The sequence below is a fragment of the Cebus imitator genome, unplaced genomic scaffold (assembly GCF_001604975.1).
Source record: "Cebus imitator isolate Cc_AM_T3 unplaced genomic scaffold, Cebus_imitator-1.0 Scaffold588, whole genome shotgun sequence".
Classification (NCBI taxonomy): domain Eukaryota; kingdom Metazoa; phylum Chordata; class Mammalia; order Primates; family Cebidae; genus Cebus; species Cebus imitator.
This window is the reverse complement of record NW_016107903.1, coordinates 710397-731711: the sequence shown is the minus strand read 5'-3', so window position 1 is coordinate 731711 and position 21315 is coordinate 710397. Positions and strand designations below refer to the sequence as shown.

The 21315-nt window shown below is 39.0% G+C and overlaps 1 protein-coding gene and 1 pseudogene across 1 annotated transcript in view; one reads left to right on the top strand and one right to left on the bottom strand.

Moving 5' to 3' along the window:
* SNX4 (sorting nexin 4) overlaps positions 1-19713 on the top strand; it is a 64020-nt gene extending 44307 nt beyond the window's left edge. The window contains exons 9-14 of the mRNA XM_017516440.2: positions 4844-4909; positions 7169-7258; positions 9670-9769; positions 12763-12908; positions 15396-15510; positions 18567-19713. Coding sequence (XP_017371929.1) covers positions 4844-4909; positions 7169-7258; positions 9670-9769; positions 12763-12908; positions 15396-15510; positions 18567-18614 — 565 coding nt within the window. The 3' untranslated portion in view covers positions 18615-19713. The remainder of the gene's footprint in view (positions 1-4843; positions 4910-7168; positions 7259-9669; positions 9770-12762; positions 12909-15395; positions 15511-18566) is intronic.
* Positions 19714-20227: 514 nt separating this feature from the next.
* Positions 20228-20350, bottom strand: LOC119469178 (annotated as a pseudogene).
* Between the last annotated feature and the right edge of the window lie 965 nt (positions 20351-21315).

Here is a 21315-nt window from a genome sequence, read left to right as displayed (position 1 = left end):
GCTAGCTTAATATATTATTAGAAAACCACTTTGCATTTAAAACATTTCATGAGGCTGGGTGTGGTGGCTCATGCCTGTAATCCCAGCACTTCGGGAGGCCAAGGCAGGAGGATCTCTTGAGGCCAGGAGTTCAAGACAAGCTGTGGCAACATAGCAAGACCCCATCTCTACAAAAATAATTTAAAAATTAGTCAGGCATGGTGGTACATTCCTGTAGTCCTAGCTGCTTGGGAGGCTAAGGTAGGAGGATCACTTGAGCCCAGGTCTTCGAGGTTATAGCAAGCTGTGATCACGCCACTGTACTCCATCCCACATGGCAGAGCAACACTCTGTCTCTCAAAAAAATAAAAACAAAAATAGTTAAATAAATAAAAACATTTCATGAAAACTGAGCCAGAGAGACCAGAGGTGATTGAGGTCATTTAATCAAGACCTAAACTAGAGCAGCTGCCAGTGAAGAATAGGGAGGCCTAAATGACAGACTTACCAATGGATTTTTTCAGTCATTCAGCACACAGTAACTGAGCACCTGTTACCATAGCAGGTGCTAAGGTTACCAAGATTTAGTTTGAGGGCAATTGAGTGCCTAGGAGGATTGTGATAGAAAATGTAGGTGGAATGGTGGGTTTGAGGTTCGAGTTAAAGGGTTTGGTTGTAGATAAATTGCATTCTAACTAAAGATTTCTATTACACAATTAGAAATTTGGATTAGGAATTTAAGAAGCTAGTAAGAATGTGAGTTTTATATACAAGGTGTGTCATTACAGAGTGATTTTTTAAAAAGTAGGGTTAGGTGATAATATTAGAGGGTTAGAGCAAGCCTACAAGAGACCCAAGGGCCACATCTTAGGGAATACCTGCATTCGGGGATCAGGCAAGAAATTGATGAGGAACCTGGAGTATGCAAAGTCAAGCAAGTGAAGGGAACATTTCAATAAGGCTTGGAGTTATACTTTAGAGAAACTGAGTTTAGGCTGGGCACGGTGGCTCACACCCATAATCCCAGCACTTTGGGAGGCTGAGGCGGGCAGACCACTTGAGGTCAGGAGTGCAACACCAGCCTGGCCAACATGGTGAAACCTCGTCTCTACTAAAAATACAAAAATTAGCCAGGTGTGGTAGCATGTGCCTGTAATTCTAGCTACTTGGGAGGCTGAGGCAGGAGAATCACTTGAACCTAGGAGACGGAGGTTGCAGTGAGCCGAGATTGTGCTGTTGCACTCCAGCCTGGGTGACAGAGTGAGACTCCAAGTCAATTAAAAAAAAAAAAAAAGAGAAGGAAATTGAGTTTAGATGAGAAAGGGGAAAACGGGTAAGTACATCTTTGGTGTGAATTTGGAAAGCAATTTCAGTGTTATAATGTTATGTCCTAGTGATCCTAGGAATAAGAGGAAAAGATTAAGGAAGGAAAGACAAGTTATTGATTAGCCTTTTAAGAAAGTCCCTACTCATGGATGTGAAGATGGCAACAGTAGACACTGGGAACTACTAGAGCAGGGAGAGAGGGAGGGGACAAGCATTGAGAAACTATTGGGTACTGTGCTCACTATGGGGTGATGGGCTCATTTGTATCCAAAATCTCAGCACTACTCAGTGTATGCATGTAACAAACCTGCACAGGTACATGTACTCCCTGAGTCTAAAATAAAAGTTGAAATCATTAAAAAAAAGAAAAAAGTCCCTGAGGGGAAAGATGAACTGTGGTTATTTTTGAAGGGGAATAGGACTTTTTTAGGGGGAGGCTGGGACTGAGGTGGGATAGTGGACAGGGGAGGGATAGGAGCATGGAAGAGGGAGAAGACAGGGAAGGCGCAGAGCTGTCTTAAAGCGAGGAGAGGTGAGTTGTAGAAGGCTCCATGAAGTAGGTGTCTTTTTGAGAACAAGTTTGCATAATTGTGTGGTTGTGAGGATTGAGGGGAATGACATTGGGCAATCTGTCTCAAACAGTGCAGAGAATTCTCTTTTAGAGGGTTGGGAGGAGGGGCGCTGATAATACTTAAATTTGTCCTACTACAAAACCTCCTTTCCCTCCCTTCACCAATTCACAGGGCATTGGCAGCTGTACCCAGTGTGGGAACTCTCTGAAGGCTTGAGTTTTGTCAATACATGCAAAATCTATATTGTATTTTATATAATGTCCACAGATACTTTAATATTTATTTTTAAAAGTTTATTTTTCCCCTCTAATGTTTAAGTAAAATTTATTCTTCAGAAAGAGTGTGCCGTATCTATCATATGGCTTCTAATATCCATGATGAAAACATCCCAGCTTGAGAAGCACTGATGACGGCATCACTTAGGACAGTGGAAAGGATTGCCTAGCAGCACCTGTTTGTGGGAGATGGTTTTTATCTTTTCAGTGTTGCTGACCTATAAGGATAATGAAAAAATTCAAAAGTGTGCGGGTCACATAATTGGAAAAAAAACTTAATTTGTTCTTTGTTTTGCAGTTTGAGAGGGGAAGAAATACAAAGCTGGTTTTTATCAGCTTTGTTTCTTAATTGACATTTTTTCAATATATTCCTCAAGTAATTTTTGTAAAATTATGGCTTGTTAAATTGGAGGTTGGAGTGAGAGAATGGACTAAGAAAAAAGACTGAGCTATGAGTAGAAGAGACAAATATTATGTAAGTGAGAAATGAGCAGCAATTAGTCTCACAGAAAAGAAACAGGGAAGATTTTGTAGTATGTTCATGGTGCTGCTAATGCATGTTTGTTTTGTTTGTTTGTTCATTTAAGAGGGGAGTTTATTTTGTGCTCTTATATCTCTAGGCCTTTTTCAGCCTCCTTCCCCTGTTACAGCACCTGACCCAATTTAGGATAAGCCTAAAAAAGGTCTCTTCCCCATAGGGGCTTATAGAACTAGTTTCGTGCTCAGACAGGAACTTTCAGATACACCTGTGCAGAAATGGACTAAATACATAGGTGGGGTTCCCTCTACAGAAGACTTAGAGAAAAGGGGGAAAGAGTTTTAAGTACCAATAACTATGCATTTAAAGCTGATGAAAGCAGTCAGGAGCTAATAGCCTAAAATGTTGTGTTCTGTTAAATTGAACATTTTAAAATATTCATCTTAATTCATAGGTTGTGAATCCTTATAGAAGCAACCAAAAGTAACTGTCTCTCCCAGATTCAGTGTTACATTTCCTTTCAAGAGATTCCAGGAAAATATACAAACAAATTTCTTTCAAAAAGCCATGTGCAAAGGCATACCAACTTGTTACATAACTCAAAGCTCAAAGACACAAAGATGTGTTTAATGATTCTATACTTTTAGTTTTTTAGCTATTTGCATGGTAAGTGGGGTGAAAAGCTCTTTTGACTAAGAGAACAAAAAAAGTTAAGTGTCTTAAGTTGGGACTAGTAGATAGAGGACTCTGCTGGAGGTTGATTCTAGGCTCAGCTCTGTCTCTGACGAGCTGCCTGACTGAGTAAATCAGGTTTCTGGGCGTGACTGTCTATTCAATTGTGGGGAGAGATGAAGACATTGATTTCCAAACCTTTTTTTAGCATGGAACTCTTATGTTTAAACGAAGTCTCATACAGAAATATAAACAAAGAGAACCTATTTCCACAGTCCTATTTGGGGCTGGAGACTTTATCCTCGATGAACACCAGATTGGGTGACTAAATTTAGCTCTGAACCTTTCTTTTTGTTGTAATTAATAATATTTTTCATTCCTGTCCAAAATCTTGACTCTCAGGCGTCCCTGGAGTCTTTTCCTTTTTTTTCTTTCATGGAGCTATAAAATACTAGAGCAGGAGGGGCCCTGCTGGTGTTTTAGTTCAAGTTCTAGATCTAAGAGGTGATGATGGATTTTAGATTGTCTGAAGTCTCTGAAATTGTATACAAAATGTTGTGTGTGTGGTTGTTTTTTTAACTTTTTAGGGAAAAGATATATAGTTTTTATCTATACTAAGATTATAATACTATTTTATTTTTTATGATACGTTGGAATTGAAGATGTTTATTATACATTCTTTAAATAGCAGAAAAATTGTAAACAACCTTTATAGCCAAGAAAATGGTTAAAAAGATGGTGAGTTGCCATTTAAAATGATGTTTAGAACAAATTATTTTAATAGTATGTGTAAATACTATTAAAAACAGCATGATATAAACTTGCATATACCATATTATCTCCGCCACTTTAAATTACAGAAATAAAAAGACTAGAAGGAGGTGTATCAAATTATGTTATCCTTTGGCATTTGGGATTATAGATTTGTTTTCTCAGTTTATTTTAATAAGCATATTTAACTTACATAAAAAGATTTTTAATGTGATGCATTTCACAGAAATGACAACAAAACGATCTGTGGCTCTTGTAGCTTTCTTGTGTAATATGCATATTATTATTAAAACTACTCTGCACCTATTGTTTCTATACAGTTGTATTTTTTTTCTGTCAGCTACCAGAACAGTGGCGTATAATCAAGTGTGTTCATCAGAGCCATACATGGAGTGTTTTAAAAATGTACATGTCTCCCTCTACCCCCACAGCTTCTGAGCAAGTAAAGAGTAGGGCTAGCATCCGTATTTTTAAAAAGCTTTACAAATGATTTAAATCAGCCTCCTGAGAATGTTATCTATAAGCAGAAGCTGTTTTGTATGATATTTACCTTATACTTAGCAGCAACTATCAACTTTTGAAGCCTTCACTACATTTAGTTGTTAAACCTAAGGGGAAAACAGCATATTTGAGTTATAGAAAATAAACCCAAATATGGGTACTATACATTCTTTTAAAGCTAGCTAGACAAGAATTTCGAAAAGAGTCCATTTAATACTATTCCATATCTCTAATGCATGTTGCTTTTGGTTTTATCTTGTACTCCCTAGTGAATGGAGTGCCATAGAAAAAGAAATGGGTGATGGACTACAAAGTGCTGGTCATCATATGGATGTGTAAGTACCTAGAGAACTTAATGTGAAGCCTGAGGTGAAGTCCTGTAGTGGAGTGTTAGGGGCTCTTCTGTTTTTATCAAGTTTGCTGCCATTTATATAACGTTCTATATGTACATATCTTACTTAAATTTATCTCAGGAATGCAAAGTTGGTTTAAAATTTGAAAATCAGTCTAATTCATATTTTAACAGAATGAAAACTTAGAAGGTATGTTCATTTCAATACATACAGAAAAAGCATTTAACAAATTTTAACACCCATTTACAGTAAAAAGTCTAATCAACTAGGAATAAAAGGGAATTTTCTCAGTCTAAAATTTATAGTTAATATTGTACTTGATAGTGAAATATTGAAGCTTTCTATTAAAGTCAAGAAAAAGACAAAGTTGTTTGCTCTCACTGCTTTAGTAAACATTGTACTGGAGGTCCTACTCAGTATAGTTAGGCAAGAAAATTAAGAGGCCTAAATACTAGAAAGAAGCAAAAGTATATTCTCAGTTGACAAGATCTTTTACACAGAAAACCATAAGCAATCAACCAAAAACACTGTAGAGCTAACAACTGATTTTTTTTTTTTTTTAAGAGACTAGGTCTCACTCTGTTGGCCAGGCTGGAGTGTATTGGTACAATCACAGCTTACTGCAGCTTCAGCCTCCTGGGCTCAAGCAAGCCTCCCTCTTCAGCCTTTCAAGTAGCTTGGACTACAGGTGCTTGCCACCATGCCCAGCTAATTATTTTTATTTTTTGGAGAGACAGAGTGTTGCTATGTTGCCCAGGTCAATCTTGGACTCCTGGCCTCAAGCTGTCCTCCTGCCTTGGCCTCCCAAAGTACTGGGATTACAGGCATGATCCAGTGTTCCCAGATTGAATTTAAATTTTTTTTTTCTTTTTTCAGAGACGTGGTCTTGCTGTGTTTCTCAGCCTGGTCTCAAACTTCTGGCTTCAAGTGATTCTCCTATCTCAACCTCCCAAAGTGCCCTGGGCTTAGTGGTGTGAGCCACCACACCTAGCCAACAACTGAATTAATTTTATTTTTTCCAACTTTTATCATAGGTTCAGGAGGTACATGTGCAGGTTTGTAAATTGTGTGACATGGGGGTTTGGTGTACAGATCATTTCATTATCCAGTAAGCTTAGTACCAAAGAGGTGTACTAATCAAAACAGAGGTTGCTATTAAAAATTAGTATAGGCCAGGCATGGTGGCTCACACCTGTAATCCCAGCACTTTGGGAGGAAGAGGCAGATGGATCACCTGAGGTTGGGAGTTTGAGACCAGCCTGACCAGCATGAAGAAACCCTGTCTCTACTAAAAATACAAAATTTGCCGGCCATGGTGGTGCATGCCTGTAGTCCCAGCTACTCCGGAGGCTGAGGCAGGAGAATTGCTTGAACCCAGAAGGCAGAGGTTGCAGTGAGCTGAGATCACTCCATCAGCCTAGGCAACAAGTGCGACACTCCATCTCAAAAAAGAAAAAAAGAATTAGTGTAAAATAAGCTTCTAAAATTTTCTATAATCTTTATTTACTCTACCTTTTCTTCTGTAGTTTTTTGGCATTATAAATAAATAATTGCAACCAAGAACATATGTATACCAATTATACCAAACTCTTATTCTTTCTGTAGATTTTGTAGCTCTTTTATTTATGTCTTTGAACAAAAGATATTATAGTCTTGCAAGTTCTTAAGCTGCCTAAAAACGGACCATCTTTTGTTTGTTTTTTATTTCCAAGTAATTGCTGACCAAAACATTTGGTAAAATTCAATAAAATCATCATGGTAATTAACACATTGCTATCAGTGATTCTAAATGCTAATTCTCACTGTCTGTATTTATAACATCAGTGATGGGTAGCAAATTGTGGGGCACACTTAGAATTACTGGGTTTTTTTGTTTTTGTTTCTGTTTTGAGACAGAGGCTTGCTGTGTCGCCTAGGCTGGAGTGCAGTGGTATGATCTTGGCTCACTGCAACCTCCTCTGCCTGGATTCAAGAGATTCTCCTGCCTCAGCCTCCCAAGTAGCTGGGATTACAGGTGCCTGCCACCACCCTTGGCTAATTTTTGTGTTTTTAGTAGAGACAGGGTTTCATCATGTTGACCAGGCTGGTCTTGAACACCTGACCTCAGGTGATCCTCCCATTTTGGCCTCCCAAAGTGCTAGGATTACAACACTTCTCTAGAACCCTAATATTTTGTGTTCCAATAAAATTAACTCTATTTATGCAATGTGTGTCTGTGTGTGTCTGTGTGTGTTTTAACAGGTATGCATCTTCTATTGATGATATATTGGAAGATGAAGAACATTATGCAGATCAGTTAAAAGAGTATCTTTTTTATGCAGAAGCATTGCGGTAAGTTTAATAAAAGTTCCAGGCACAGCCAGGGGGTTGTTCACCACTCTCCTCCTATGCCACTGTAAAGTACAGATAATAAAGTGTTTTTTAAATGAATGCATTCCCTCAGATAATGAATGAGGTATTACTGTATTTCTCTGTGTTGCAGAGTGCTAGGTATAAACATGTAAGATGAGTCCTGCCCTTGAAACATCATTTTGATAAAACCTGCCAGTCCCAGGCATCAAGTCTGTCTGTATGTTGTTGTTTCCACTTTTTCCAGTTTGAAGATTGGAAGCAAAATACAGATTGAGTGTGTGTAACAGTATCTGTTACTAGGTTATATATTGCTATTTTTATTCTGTAATTTTTTTCCACGTCTGTGTGTCTTATTAGTATGTTGTATAACTTATGTAACAAGGACTGTGTTATCTGTTCTTATGGTATCTTTTATAGAGACAAAGGGAATTCTCTTTTAGATAGTCCTATTTGATTAGGAAAAAGTTAATGTATTTTTTCTAATCAATTTAGAAAAATGAATTAGTTTCCCAGAATCGGTGGCTTTTGGTCAGTTTTCCTGTTACTTTTTGTTTTTTGAAGACACGGAGTTCGGCCGTGTCGCCCAGGCTGGAGTGCAGTGGTGTGATCTGAGCTCACTGCAACCTCCGCCTCCTAGGTGCAAGTGATTCTCCTGCCTCAGCCTCCCGAGTAGCTGGGATTACAGGCACCCACCAACACGCCCAGCTAATTTTTGTATTTTTAGTAGGGACGGGGTTTCACAATGTTGGCCAGGCTGGTCTCAAACTCCTAATCTCAGGTGATCTGCCTGCGTTAGCCTTTAAAGTGCTGAGATTATAGGCATCACCATTGTCCTGTCATTTTTAAAAGCAGTATAAGAATTGTTAGGAAAATAGCACTATTACCTGTATGGTAACTGGTGTGAAATCATCTGCACATTGTTAGCTTGTTTTCCTTCTAGGGTTTTGAGTAGTAGGAAGTTTCACTAATGTATTTTCAAGTCACCAAGCAAAAGAAAGTTGGCTGGGTGTGGTAGCTCATGCCTGTAATCCCAGCACTTTGGGAGGCCAAAGCAGGCAGATCACCTGAGGTCAGAAGTTTGAGACCAGCCTGACCAACATGGAAAATCCCCATCTCTACTAAAAATACAAAATTAGCCTAGCGTGGTGGCACATGCCTGTAATCCCAAGCTGCTCGGGAGGCTGAGGCAAGAGAATCGCTTGAACCCGGGAGGCAGAGGTTGCAGTGAGCCAAGATTGTGCCATTGCACTCCAACCTGGGTAGTAAGAGTGAAACTCCATCTCAAAAAAAAAATTATAAAAAGGATTAATGTATATTGATGTGGAAAGATGGCCAGGGCATAAAGCCATGTGATAAAAGATGTAGGAACCATTTGGGGTACATGGATATGGTATTTGCAAATGTCTGGCTAAATTCTGGAAGGCTGTATACTATCTGATAACACACATTATGTCTGAATAGTGGGATTGGAGGAAAGAGAGTGTTCTTGAACTTTCTTTTATTATTTTTTATTTTTTGGGGACTGAGTCTCACTCTGTTACCCAGGCTGGAGTGTGGTGGCACAATCTCGGCTCACTGCAACCTCTGCCTTCTGAGTTCAAGTGATTCTTCTGCCTCAGCCTCCCAAGTAGCTGAAATTATAGGCAGGCACCACCACACCTAGCTAATTTTTATATTTTTAGTAGAAATGGGTTTCACCATGTTGGCCAGGCTGGTCTCAAACTCCTGACCTCAGGTGATCCACCCACCTCGGCCTCCCAAAGTGCTGGGATTACGGGCATGAGCCACCGTGCCCAGTCTCTTTATTTTGTGCATTGCTATATTGGAATCTTTTCTTTTTACAGTGAACATGGATTACTTTTATGATAATAAAAACTAATAGACTCTTCTAGGCTGGGCTCCATGGCTCACACACATATAATCCTGGGACTTTGGGAAACTGAGGTGGATGGATTGCTTGAACACATGAGTTTGAGACTAGCCTGAGCAACATGGGCAAGACCCAGGCTCTCCAAAGCACAAATTAGCTGGGCGTGGTGGCACACGCCTTAGTCCCAGCTGCTTAGAAGTCTGAGATGGGAGGATTGCTTGAGCCCAGGAGGCAGAGGTTATAGTAAGCTGAGATTGCACCACTGCACTGCAGTCTAGGTGACAGAGTGAGACCTTGTCTCAAAAAAAAAAAAAAAAGGATATATGAAGTTTTCATGGTTAGGTTCTGCTAGATTCCATTTTTAATGTTGGGCTGCTACATTTTAAACTTGGAAAATCGTCGGCACACACGTTCTGCCCTAGTAAGACATTGTGAATGGCTCTCCTCTACCCCTGAAAAAAATGTTTGACATGTTAAAAGAAAGAAAAAGTTAAATGGCAGCACATTTTTTCATCTGTAGGGCTGTGTGCAGGAAACATGAACTTATGCAGTATGACTTGGAAATAGCTGCTCAGGACTTAGCATCCAAGAAGCAGCAGTGTGAGGAACTGGCAACTGGGGTAAGTACTCTTTTTTTCAGCCTGTAGTATTGTTGTAGCAACATGGAATTTTCCTCACAAGCACTCACTCTGAGCGAGTGACTCATTCCTGTGGAATCAGCTCCAGGTATAATACTCAGGATGGCTGTACCTTTTACAGGGGAAAAATTTGTGAGTAACTTTATAATTCTTTTATTATCTTGACACAAAAAGATGTAAGGCATTAAAGCCATGTACTGTATAGAATTATAAGAAATTTTGCCAGCATTGCTCTGGTGTAATCAGTATCATCCCGTTTCTTTTTAAAAAAAAATTATTGGGCTGGGTGCAGTGGCTCATACCTGTAATCCCAGCACTTTGGGAGGCCAAGGATGGAGGATCACCTTAGGTCTGGAGTTCAAGACTAGCTTGACCAACATGGTAAAACCCCATCTCTACTAAAAATACAAAAATTAGCTGGATATTGTGGTGCACACCTGTAGTCCCAGCTACTCAGGAAGCTGAGGCAAGAGAATCACTTGAACCAGGGAGGTGGAGGTTGCAGTGAGCCGAGGTCATGCCATTGCACTCCAGCCTGGGTGACAGAGTGAGACTCCATCTCAAAAATAATTGTTTTTCTTTATTTTTATTTTTTGAGACAAGGTCTGGCTCTGTTGCCCAGGCTGGAGCTCAGTGGTGTAATCAGGGCTCACAGCAGCCTCAAACCCCTAGGGTCAGGCAATCCTCCTGCCTCAGTCTCCTGAGTAGCTGAGACCACAGGCATGTGCCCCCATGCCTGGCTAATTTTGTTTATAGTTTTGTAGAGACTAGTCTCATCATGTTGACCAGGGTGGTCTCAAACTCCTGGGCTCAAGTAATCCTCCTGCCTCAGCCTCCCAAAGTGCTACAGGGTAGGCCACCATGCCTAGCCTGTCATTCAGTTTCTACATCCAAGTGAAAAAACATGCAATGACCTTTATCAGGTTTAACATTTGCAAGGTACTTTGTAGAAATTTTAGTTGACTTTGAAAAGCCGTACCCTCTTAGAACCAGTGCATCTCGCCTAACAAGGAGCTTTTGATGTACTTTATTCTCTAATGCTTACCGTGAGTTCTTGTGAGGAAAATTCTGAATCTGATTGCATTAGTCTTAGATCATTTTTATAATCAGCTTTCTACTCTCCAGCTGTTTCATTGCAATAAATTAGCTATCATGGTGAGCAACATATTCTGAAAGTAGTAAACCATGTCTCTACTTAACAGTCTCTTGATAGTTAACAAGCACTGTAGTTTTAAAAGTGCTTTTTACATAGATTACCCACTTGCTACATCTGTGAAAAGTCATAGATATATGTGGGGAAAGACTTGTAACCACACACATGTATAAACTAGGCCCTTGGTTTATTTTTAAAACAGTGGAGAAGTTCCCAGCCCATTTTCAGGGAGCTCAGTTCTCTACTCCTACATGTCAAGGGAAAAATGTTCTCTTCAGTCAACTCCAGAGAGTGAGGAAATATTAAAGCAGTGAAACTGGAGGCTGCCTTGCAATGTTTGGATTTAGGCATCCTGTTTTATTAATAGATGCCCAGGTTTGACTGTGAGTTATGCAGATTTCAAATATGCTTCTTTAGTTTGGTTTATTTCCATAGTTGCCTAGTGAATTTATTTACTTTTTTATAACATATAGTAATTTTAAAAAATATGATCATTCATACAGAGTAAAAATTAACTTGTCTAATATTTCATGTGGAAGTTTTACATTTGTTTGTGAAATTCAAGCCGGGTATGGCCGCTTATGCCGGTAATCCCAGCACTTTTAGCAGCAGAGGCATGAGCCCAGGAAGTTGAGACCAGTGTGGATTAATATAGCTAGACCCTGTCTCCACCAAAAATTTAAAAATTAGCTGGGTGTGGTGGCATGCACCTGTGGTCCCAGCCACTTGTGAGGCAGAGGTATGAGGATCACTTGACTCCAAGAGGTTGAGGCTGCAGTGAGCCGTAATTGTGCCACTATACTACAGCCTGGGCAACAGAGCAAGACCCCATCTCAAAAAAAAGTACAGTTAGAAGTTCCTCCTTTTTGACTACTCCATATTATTTCAGCGTTAGAAATTCTATTAAGATTCTTGGCTATGACTCTGTAAAAATAAATTAAAAAATAATGAGAGTCCCCTGGTGGTGAAGTTTATGGTGGTTTTGTCTGACCTAGGGGAAATACGGCAAATGTTTTTATTTTCTTTGTGTGTGTGTGTGTGTGTAGTGAAATATCTGTAACATAAAATTTACCATCCTGTCCATTTTTAAGTGTTGAGTTCAGTAGCATAGTTGTTCCTCCATATCCTTAGTGAGATTGGTTAAGGATCCCTTGGATACTGAAATCCTCAGATGCTTAAGTCCCTTATATAAAATGGTATAGTATTTTCATATAACCTGTGCATATCCTTTTGTATACTTTAAATCAGCAGTTGCCAACCTTTTTGACACTAGAGACTTGTTTTGTGGAAGACAGTTTTTCCATGGACCAGGGCGGGGGATGCTGGGGATGGTTTCAGGATGAAATTGTTTCATCTCAGATCATCAGCCTTTAGATTCTCACAGGGAACACACAATCTGGATTTCTCACATGTGCAGTTCACAATAGGGTTTATGCTCCTATGAGAATCTAATGTCTCTGTTGCTGATCTGACAGGAGGTGGAGATCAGGTGGTAATGATCTCCAGCTGTGCAGCCTGGTTCCAAACAGGCCATGGACTGGTATCAGTACATAGCTCTGGGGTTGGGGAACCCCTGCTTTAAATTATCTCTGGATTATTAATACCTAATACAATGTAGGTATTAGTGTCTCATATATATGAGTGGAATCATACAGTATTTGTTTGTTTGTATCTGTCTTATTTCACTTAGCATAATGTCCTCAAGGTTTATCCATGTTGTAGCACATAATAGAATTTCATTCTTTTAGAGACTGAATAATGTTCCATTGTATGTGTATACTACATTTTATTTATCCATTCATCTGTTTCTGTTTCCTTGTAGACTGTGAGAACATTCTCTTTGAAGGGAATGACTACCAAGCTCTTTGGTCAAGAAACTCCAGAGCAGAGAGAAGCCAGGATAAAGGTGCTAGAAGAACAAATAAATGAAGGAGAACAACAGCTAAAGTCTAAAAATCTGGAAGGCAGGTAAAGTTGCTGAGATGTTTAAGTAAACTAGACTTGTAGACTATATGGCGGATTATTTTTAACAATTCCCAGCTTCATTGGCATCCCTGAATACAGCTTGTCCTTTAAAATGCAGTGGTTGCATTCCTAAGAAATTTGAGTTATCAGCCTGGGTATAGTGGCTCACACCTGTAATCATGGCACTTTAGGAGGCTGAAGCGGGAGGATTGCTTGGGCCTAGGAGTTTGAGACCAGCTTGGGAAGCATAGGAAGACCCTGACTCTATTTATATGTATGTATGTATGTATGTATGTATGTACGTACATATGTATAAATAAGAAATTTGAGTTATCAAAAATCATGTTATAGAAACAGTTGTTTCAGTTTGGGGGAAAGAGAAATAAAAGACTTTTGGCTTCATAATATTATTTTCTTGTACTTTTCCTGATTGCTACCCTTTGTACTTTCCCTCTGCCCTTTGTTCTCCTCCTGCCCCTCCTTTAGTACCTAGCTGAAGTGTTATTTCATTGTGAAGCCTTCTCAGGACATCACAATATTTAATTCATGCCACTATGCTATGGCAATTTTGTATTAGATGATTGATTATTCTGTGTGACTATCTCTGGGTAAATTATAAGCCCTTCAAAGTCAGTGATTGTATTTTTTTTTTCACATTCATGTCCCAACGCCTTGCATAGGCATGTAATTGTTACATAAGTATTTCTAGAAATTTAGTTCTCAGAGACCCACTATCACTATTTGATTCATTCTCCTTATTGTTGTTGTTTTTTTGTTTTGTTTTGTTTTGTTTTGTTTTTGAGACGGAGTTTCGCTCTTGTTACCCAGGCTGGAGTGCAATGGCGCGATCTCGGCTCACCGCAACCTCCGCCTCCTGGGTTCAGGCAATTCTCCTGCCTCAGCCTCCTGAGTAGCTGGGATTACAGGCACGCGCCACCTTGCCCAGCTAATGTTTTGTAGTTTTTAGTAGAGACGGGGTTTCACCATGTTGACCAGGGTGGTCTTGATCTCTTGACCTCGTGATCCACCCGCCTCGGCCTCCCAAAGTGCTGGGATTACAGGCTTGAGCCACCGCGCCCGGCCTTATTGTTGTTTTTAACTGACAACCAGTGAATAGACCAAGGCAGACCAAGAGTGTATTATGGGTTTTGAGGTAGTTTTGTTATTTTTTAGAAATACTGGCACCAAATATGGCAAAGTCATGGGTAGAATTTAAAAGATAGGCCAGGCACAGTGGTTCATACCTGTAATCCCAGCACTGTGGGAAGCCAAGGTGGGCAGATCACAAAATCAGGAGTATAGACCATCCTGGCTAACACAGTGAAACCCCATCTCTACTAAAAATACACAAAAAATAATTAGCTAGCCCTGGTGGTACGTGCCTGTAATCCCAGCTATTTGGGAGGCTGAGGCAGGAGAATCTCTTGAACCTGGTTGGCAGAGGTTGCAGTGAGCCAAGATCACGCCACTGCACTCCAGCCTGGATGACAGAGTGAGACCCCACCTCGGTGCGGGGAGAGGGGTGGAGAACAAATGCCTCTCAGGATTTTTATTTTTATTGTTTATGTATTTAATTTTACTGAGACAGGGTCTCATCTTGCCGCCCAAGGTCATAGTGCAGTGGTGCCATCGTTGCTTGTTGCCACCTCAAAGTCCAGAGCTCAAGTGATCCTCCCACCTCAGCCTCTCGAATAGCTGGGACTACTGGCTACTGTGCCTGGCTTAACATTTTTTTAAAACTTCGGTTGTCATTTAAAACAAGTACATGCTAAATGCAATTCATAATCCTTCTTGTCAAAAGAGTGTCCATTTTCCAGTGACCCCACTTACTTCATTGTGACTGACACCTGTTAGGCTTGTGAGCTGGCTCAAGAAGTCATCTATGTGTATTTTATAGGCATAATTTGAAGGTAGAATTCTTGTGGCAAAAAAATGTGGATTATTAGGCCAGGTGCTGTGGCTCACACCTATAATCCCAGCACTTTGGGAGGCTGAGGTGGGCAGATCACCTGAGGTCAGGATTTTGAGCAGCCTGGCTAACATGGTGAAACCTCATCTTTACTAAAAATATAAAAATTAGTCAGGCGTAGTAGCACACACCTGTAATCCCAGCTACTCAGGAGGCTGAGGCAGGAGAATTACTCAAACCCAGGAGGTAGAGGCTGCGGTGAGCTAAGATCACGCCACTACACTCCAGCATGGGCAACAGAGTGAGACTCAGTCACAAAAAAAAAAAAAAAAAAAAAAACAAAAAACAGAAAGAACGAAAAGAAAAAGAAATTAAAAGGTATAAGAATGTAAGACTTTCTTTTTGCTTTTTCCCTAACTATAATTTTTAGAAAAAGAAAAAACTGTCTTATACAAGCAATAGCTTTTCCTTCTATATAGGCAATTAAAAATCAACTCAAAAGGGAACTGGTTAGTTAAATTTATAATATACAGTTTATTTAATTTAAATAAGAATAATAATGACTATACCTTTTATTTCAGAGAATTTGTGAAAAATGCATGGGCTGATATTGAACGCTTCAAAGAACAAAAGAACCGAGACTTAAAGGAGGCCCTCATAAGCTATGCAGTTATGCAGATCAGTATGTGCAAAAAGGTAGGTTTTGGTTTCAATGAAGACATACGTGTATTCAGAAGTACTTATAAATTTCTTTAAATTACCTTACTTGGACCAAAAATTTTCATTTTTGTTCTTCTCTTATAAAATGTTTATCAATTTCTCTATTTTAATTTTGTAGGATTTTTAATATTTAAAAAATAGAGATGGGGGTCTCATTATGTTGCCCAGGCTGGTCTCGAACTCCTGGCCTCATGCAGTCCCAAAGTGCTGTGATTACAGGTGTGAGCCGCCACACCCAGCCTTGACTTAATTTTGAAAGAAGTGTTACAACCAGTATGTCCCTTACTGAGTCTCCACTCATCTAAAGTCCAAATTTGTATCCCCCATTTATAGCTTGTATTTGAAAATATATACTAAGATTATTTTGATGATATGGTATTCTTGGACCAGACAATAAAATACCATTCCAAGTATATGCTTTGACTGGAAAATAGCTTGAACATTATTTAGTGAAAATGTGGTTATGATGTGCTTCCTCATAAAGTAAATCATTTGTGGTGCCGATATCCATAGTGAAAGATATAAACGTTGGAGCTTATTCTAGTTAAAATAAGTGTTTGACAATGATGGAAGTCTTTCTAAAATGTTGGTTTAAGAACAAAGTAGGAAACATTCCTTAACCTAAGATCTGCCAGTGTGACTACCAGTACCAGTGCTTTGATTTGTATTATCATCTGTGCTGTGTCATATCTATCAAGCAATTTTACATGCATTACCTCAGTAAATCACATGGCAAGTTGAATTCCCACATTTATGAAGACCTTCTTAAAGGGCAAAATCACACTCATATAAACATATATATAATTCTTATGCTTTAATTTGTCCCAAAATTTTATTTTTTGGCCGAGAGCATCACTGAGAGAACAAAGATATTTTGAGGCATGAACACCATACCCACTCACTAGTTAAGTGGGCTCCATTTGGTTTGGACAAATTCATATTTATGCTTCAGTGCATTATAAGTTACTGTATACTGTGGATCTTTGGAGTCACTTAAAACAAGTTTAGATCATGACTGGTGAGTCTGCAGGTGCTAAAGGATTGAGTATGCTGTAGTTTGGTAGCATCTCTCTTTTTTTGCCTTTATTCTATCACCTCTTACTTTTTACCTGCAGCTGGATGATAGATATTTACAGTCCTTTTGCTTTTTCTTTTTGAAATGGGGTCTCACCGTGTTGCCCAGGTTGGTCTTGAACTCCCGGGCTCAAGTAGTCCTCCTGTCCTGGCCTCCCAAATTGCTGGGATTGTAGGCATGAGCCACCACACACAGCTGTACAGTCCTTTTTCCAATCTAACTTTTTAACCTCAAGAAATCTGAAAGATCAGATAACAAAGGTTTTTAGTTTTTTTGTTTTTCCTATAAAAGACTCAATAAGCACCTTGTGATCTTGCTTTCACTTCTTTCTAAAGTAAAATGCAAGGCCTTAATATAATGTCTCAAAGGACTTTCCCCTCCACTTTGTTTAGGCTGCATTGGTTGAGAGTGCCAGAAATTTAATCTCTGAATATAAAAGATACTACTAGAGCTGTATTTGGACGTACTGTTGGCTATTTTGTAGATTTATTCACAAATCCTGAGATAACTAGTAAAACAAGATTAATAAGAGTGTGTGTTACCTTGTTTCCCGAGAATGGTACTATGCAATTTCATCATTTTATTTTCTTGCCTAAGCAATACAGATTTTTATATGTGATCCTAGCTATTGGGGAGGTTGAGGCAGGAGGATCACTTGATCCCAGGAGTTCAAGACTTCCTTTTTTTTTTTTTTTTGAGACAAAAATCTGTCGCCCAGGCTGGAGTACAAGAGGTGTGATCTCGGCTCACTGCAACCTCCACCTTCCAGGTTCAAGCAATTCTCCTGCCTCAGCCTCCCAAATAGCTAGGATTATAGGTGCACACCATCATGCCCGACTAATTTTTTGTATCTGTAGTAGAAACAAGGTTCACCATGTCGGCCAGGCTGGTCTCGAACTCCCGATCTCATGATCTGCCTGCGTCCGCCTCCCAAAGTGCTAGATTACAGGCATGAGCCACCGCGCCCGTCCTGAGACCTTCTTTCAAAAAGAAAAGAAAAATAAAATTGTTTAAAGCCTTAATAAATGACACACTTTAATACTTAAAGAAAAAGTTCCTTTCTCATAAATTTGCAATTATTAGAGAATCGTATTTATTGAAAAAATACCTTATTTTAAAAAAAACCTTAAGTTTTACTGTTACAGCTCTATAAACATGTATTTTTGTTTATACATATTAGGCCATCTATAGCTTTGTGCTAAGTAACTTCAAGTATTAAGAAGTATTCAATAATTTAGCACATTAGTTTTTGTCAACATTTTAGTTATTGGAGTAATAATTTAATAACTGAATTTATATTTGTTAGACTAATAAAGTTTTTTGTTTCAAATATTCCATTGAAAAAGCCGGGCCGGACACTGGCTCACACCTGTAATCCCAGCACTTTGGAAGGCAGAGGCAGGCGGATTGCTTGAGCCCAGGAATTCCAGACCAGCCTGGGCAACATAGTGAGATCCCATTTAAAAAAAAATACAAAAAAATAAGTCAGATGTGGTGGTTTGCACCCATGGTCCCAACTACTTGGCAGGCTGAGGTGGGAGGACCCCTTGAGCCTTGGAGGTTGAAGCTGCAAAGAGCTGTGATTGTACTCCAGCCTAGGCAACAGAGTAAGACCCTATCTCCAAAAAAAAAAAAGAAACAAAAAATGACTGAAAACTTGTTTGATTTACAAATGGAAACTACCTGAGTATGTGATAGAAAATGAATTAACTCAGTTTTTTAACAAGTTGTAGGAGTTCCTTCTCCATTTTGAAGAAAAGTTTGTATTAGAGATTCCTGTTCTCTTTTTGGAAGCATTAGACATTTGCTTATGTTAGCCATTTCCCAAAATAGTGCCGTATTTGCTCAACTTGTTAATTATTCCAAAAAGCAACACTTAGTGTATCACTAAGCCAAGTACTTGGGTTTTCAGATTCCTTCCAAACACACATTTTAAAGTTTTTATTTTTATTTTTAGGGAATTCAAGTTTGGACCAATGCTAAGGAATGTTTTAGCAAGATGTAATCCTGTGAAATGAATTTTTCTCCAATCAAAGTGCCCCAAAACAGAAGCACAAGTAAATAAAAGAATTTAAGTCACTACCTAGTATACATAAACATATACAATAAGTTGAATAAATTCAGCTTTCTTTAACTTAATTGTAGCTGTGTTAATGTAGCACAAAAAAGATGTATTTTAATGAAGATTAAATATTATAATTTGAGGTTTTGGGGACTGGTGCTGATTCCAAAAAGTTAATTTAATAATATATACCAACAGATTGTTAGGCTTCTGAACCAATGACTGAATGTCAGAATGTTTGTTAATTTCTAGATGTTTGTTTCAAGGCCAACTATTTCAGATCTATTAATGTAGGGAATTTTTCCCTAAGATTGAATTCCTATATTTACTTGGTAAGATCCACTAATCTATTATAGGAAGTTATTTTCTCTTGCCTTATAGCTGAGGTATTTGGTTTGACAAAGCTCAGCAGAAACTTGATGTGAAAAATCTGAGATTTTCTTTCACATTCATTGATGCCCCTTTAACATTTGCATACACTAGAAAATGCCTTCAATTTGTGTGTTACCAGAATTTTGATACTGGTCAGAAATTTTATACTGCCAACAAAGAAGACTCAACTTCTCAGATATATGGTGGAATACATTGTCATCTTCTAGCAATTGCTATATAGACAGTATAATTAAATTCTTTTCAAATTATTCTTAACCTCAGTAATGAGCCTAAATTTACTCTGCTTGGCTCTCTACACATGGCATTTCAGGGTACAAGATGTAGCATTTCAATGTGTAAGGTGTATGTACTAAACATCTGTTGCTATCTTCATTAACATTCTTCTTTTCTATTGCTTGGCTGTAATTTTTGTAAAGATAAATTATATTGTTTTTTTATATGTGTGTTTGTGGTATATATTCAGAAGACAAGCATCTTCATTTTGCTAGCTTTGCAGAATCTTAAAATGTGTACTTGTTATTTCTAATGAAGTAAAAAAAAAAATCCCCAGTCCTGTTTAGCATTTGACTTTTTTCTATGTTTTAAATGTTGCTGGATTTTTGTGCTGTTCGCCAAACTTATACAATAAATAAATGAAATATTGTGCTGATTTTCAGATGATTTCTGTTAACAGGGTGATCCATACGATGCTCTGTAAGAAAATGATATCTGTCATACTGGGTTTTAATGTGATTAATGCCACATGTTCTCACTTATCAGTGAGAGCTAAACAATTGAGTACACATGAACACAAAGATGGGAACAACAGACACCAGGGCTTACTTGAGAGGGCCGGGTGGGAGGGTGGGAGAAAGGCGAGGGTCAAAAAACTTGCTGTTGGGTACTATGCTCACTCCCGGAGTGTTAAAATCATTTGTACACAAATACCCAGCAACACATAATTTACCCATGTAGCAAACCTACACAGGTATCTCCTAACCTAAAACAAAAGTTGAGGAAAGAAAAAAAAAAGTCATTAACAGTATAAATTTGTTATTGTAATCTACCAAAATACTGGTTTTTAAAAATATAAGATGCTGAAATGAGACATGATTTTTAAATTTACTCTCTCTCTCTCTCTGTGTGTGTGTGTGTGTGTGTGTGTGTGTGTGTGTGTGTGTTAATGTCAGATGGGTAATGGTTGAATTGTAACAAGCTTTGAGGGAGGCACATCTCACACACGTGTGTAAACACCCAATCATCATGTTTATGAACCCAGCCATCATGTTTACAAACCACAAAAGGATCATGGAATTTTTTGTTTTTGTTTGTTTTACTTTAAAAAAAAAAATAGAGACAGAGTCTCACTATGTTGGCCAGGGTGGTCTGAACTGAGCTCGAGGAATCCTCCCGCTTCAGCCTCTCAAAGTGCTGGGATTACAGGTGTGAGCCACCCAGACCCAGCCTGTGTTTTTCGAGACAGGGTCTCACTCTGTCACCCAGGCTGGAGTATGGTGGCACAATTATGGCTCACTGCAGCCTCAACCTCTGGGGGCTCAAGTGATCCTACCTTAGCCTCCCAAGTAGCTGGGACTACAGATGTACACCACCATGCCTGGCTATTTTATTCTTGTAAAGATGCAGTTTCACTGTGTTGCTGTGATACCTCAACTAAAAAAAAAAAAAAGTCTCGCTGTGTTGCACAGGCTGGTCTCAAACTCCTGTGTTCAAGCGATCCTCCCTGCTTGGCTCCCAAAGTGCTGAGATTACAGGCAGGAGCCACACTGTACCAAGCCACGTCAGGGCTTTGTAAAAGATAAAACTGGTAGAAGCAAAAGTCATCTGTGTAGGTACACGTTTCATTCCACTGAATTGTATCATCTCTTGACTGAGATAAGATACCTTTTCCCTTGGCATTTAAAGATCAAAAGTCTTTTCCCCAAACTAGCTTTGGACTCAGTGTAAAATGTTAGACTTTTTTCTGCTAGCAGACTTAATTTGAGAAGGCCGTTATTAACTATGTTTCACAAATGCTTTAAACTCAGTGGCTCATGCCTGTAATCCCAGCACTTTGAGGTGGTTCGACTGCTTGAGCCCAGTTCAGGACCAGCCTGGGCAACATGGTGAAACCCCATCTCTACAAAAAATATAAAAATTAGCTGAGTGTGGTGGTGCACACCTATGTAATCCCTACCCAGCTACTCAGAAGGTTTAGGTGGGAGGATCACTTGAACCCGGGAGCTCGAGGGTACAGTATGTCATGATTGCACCA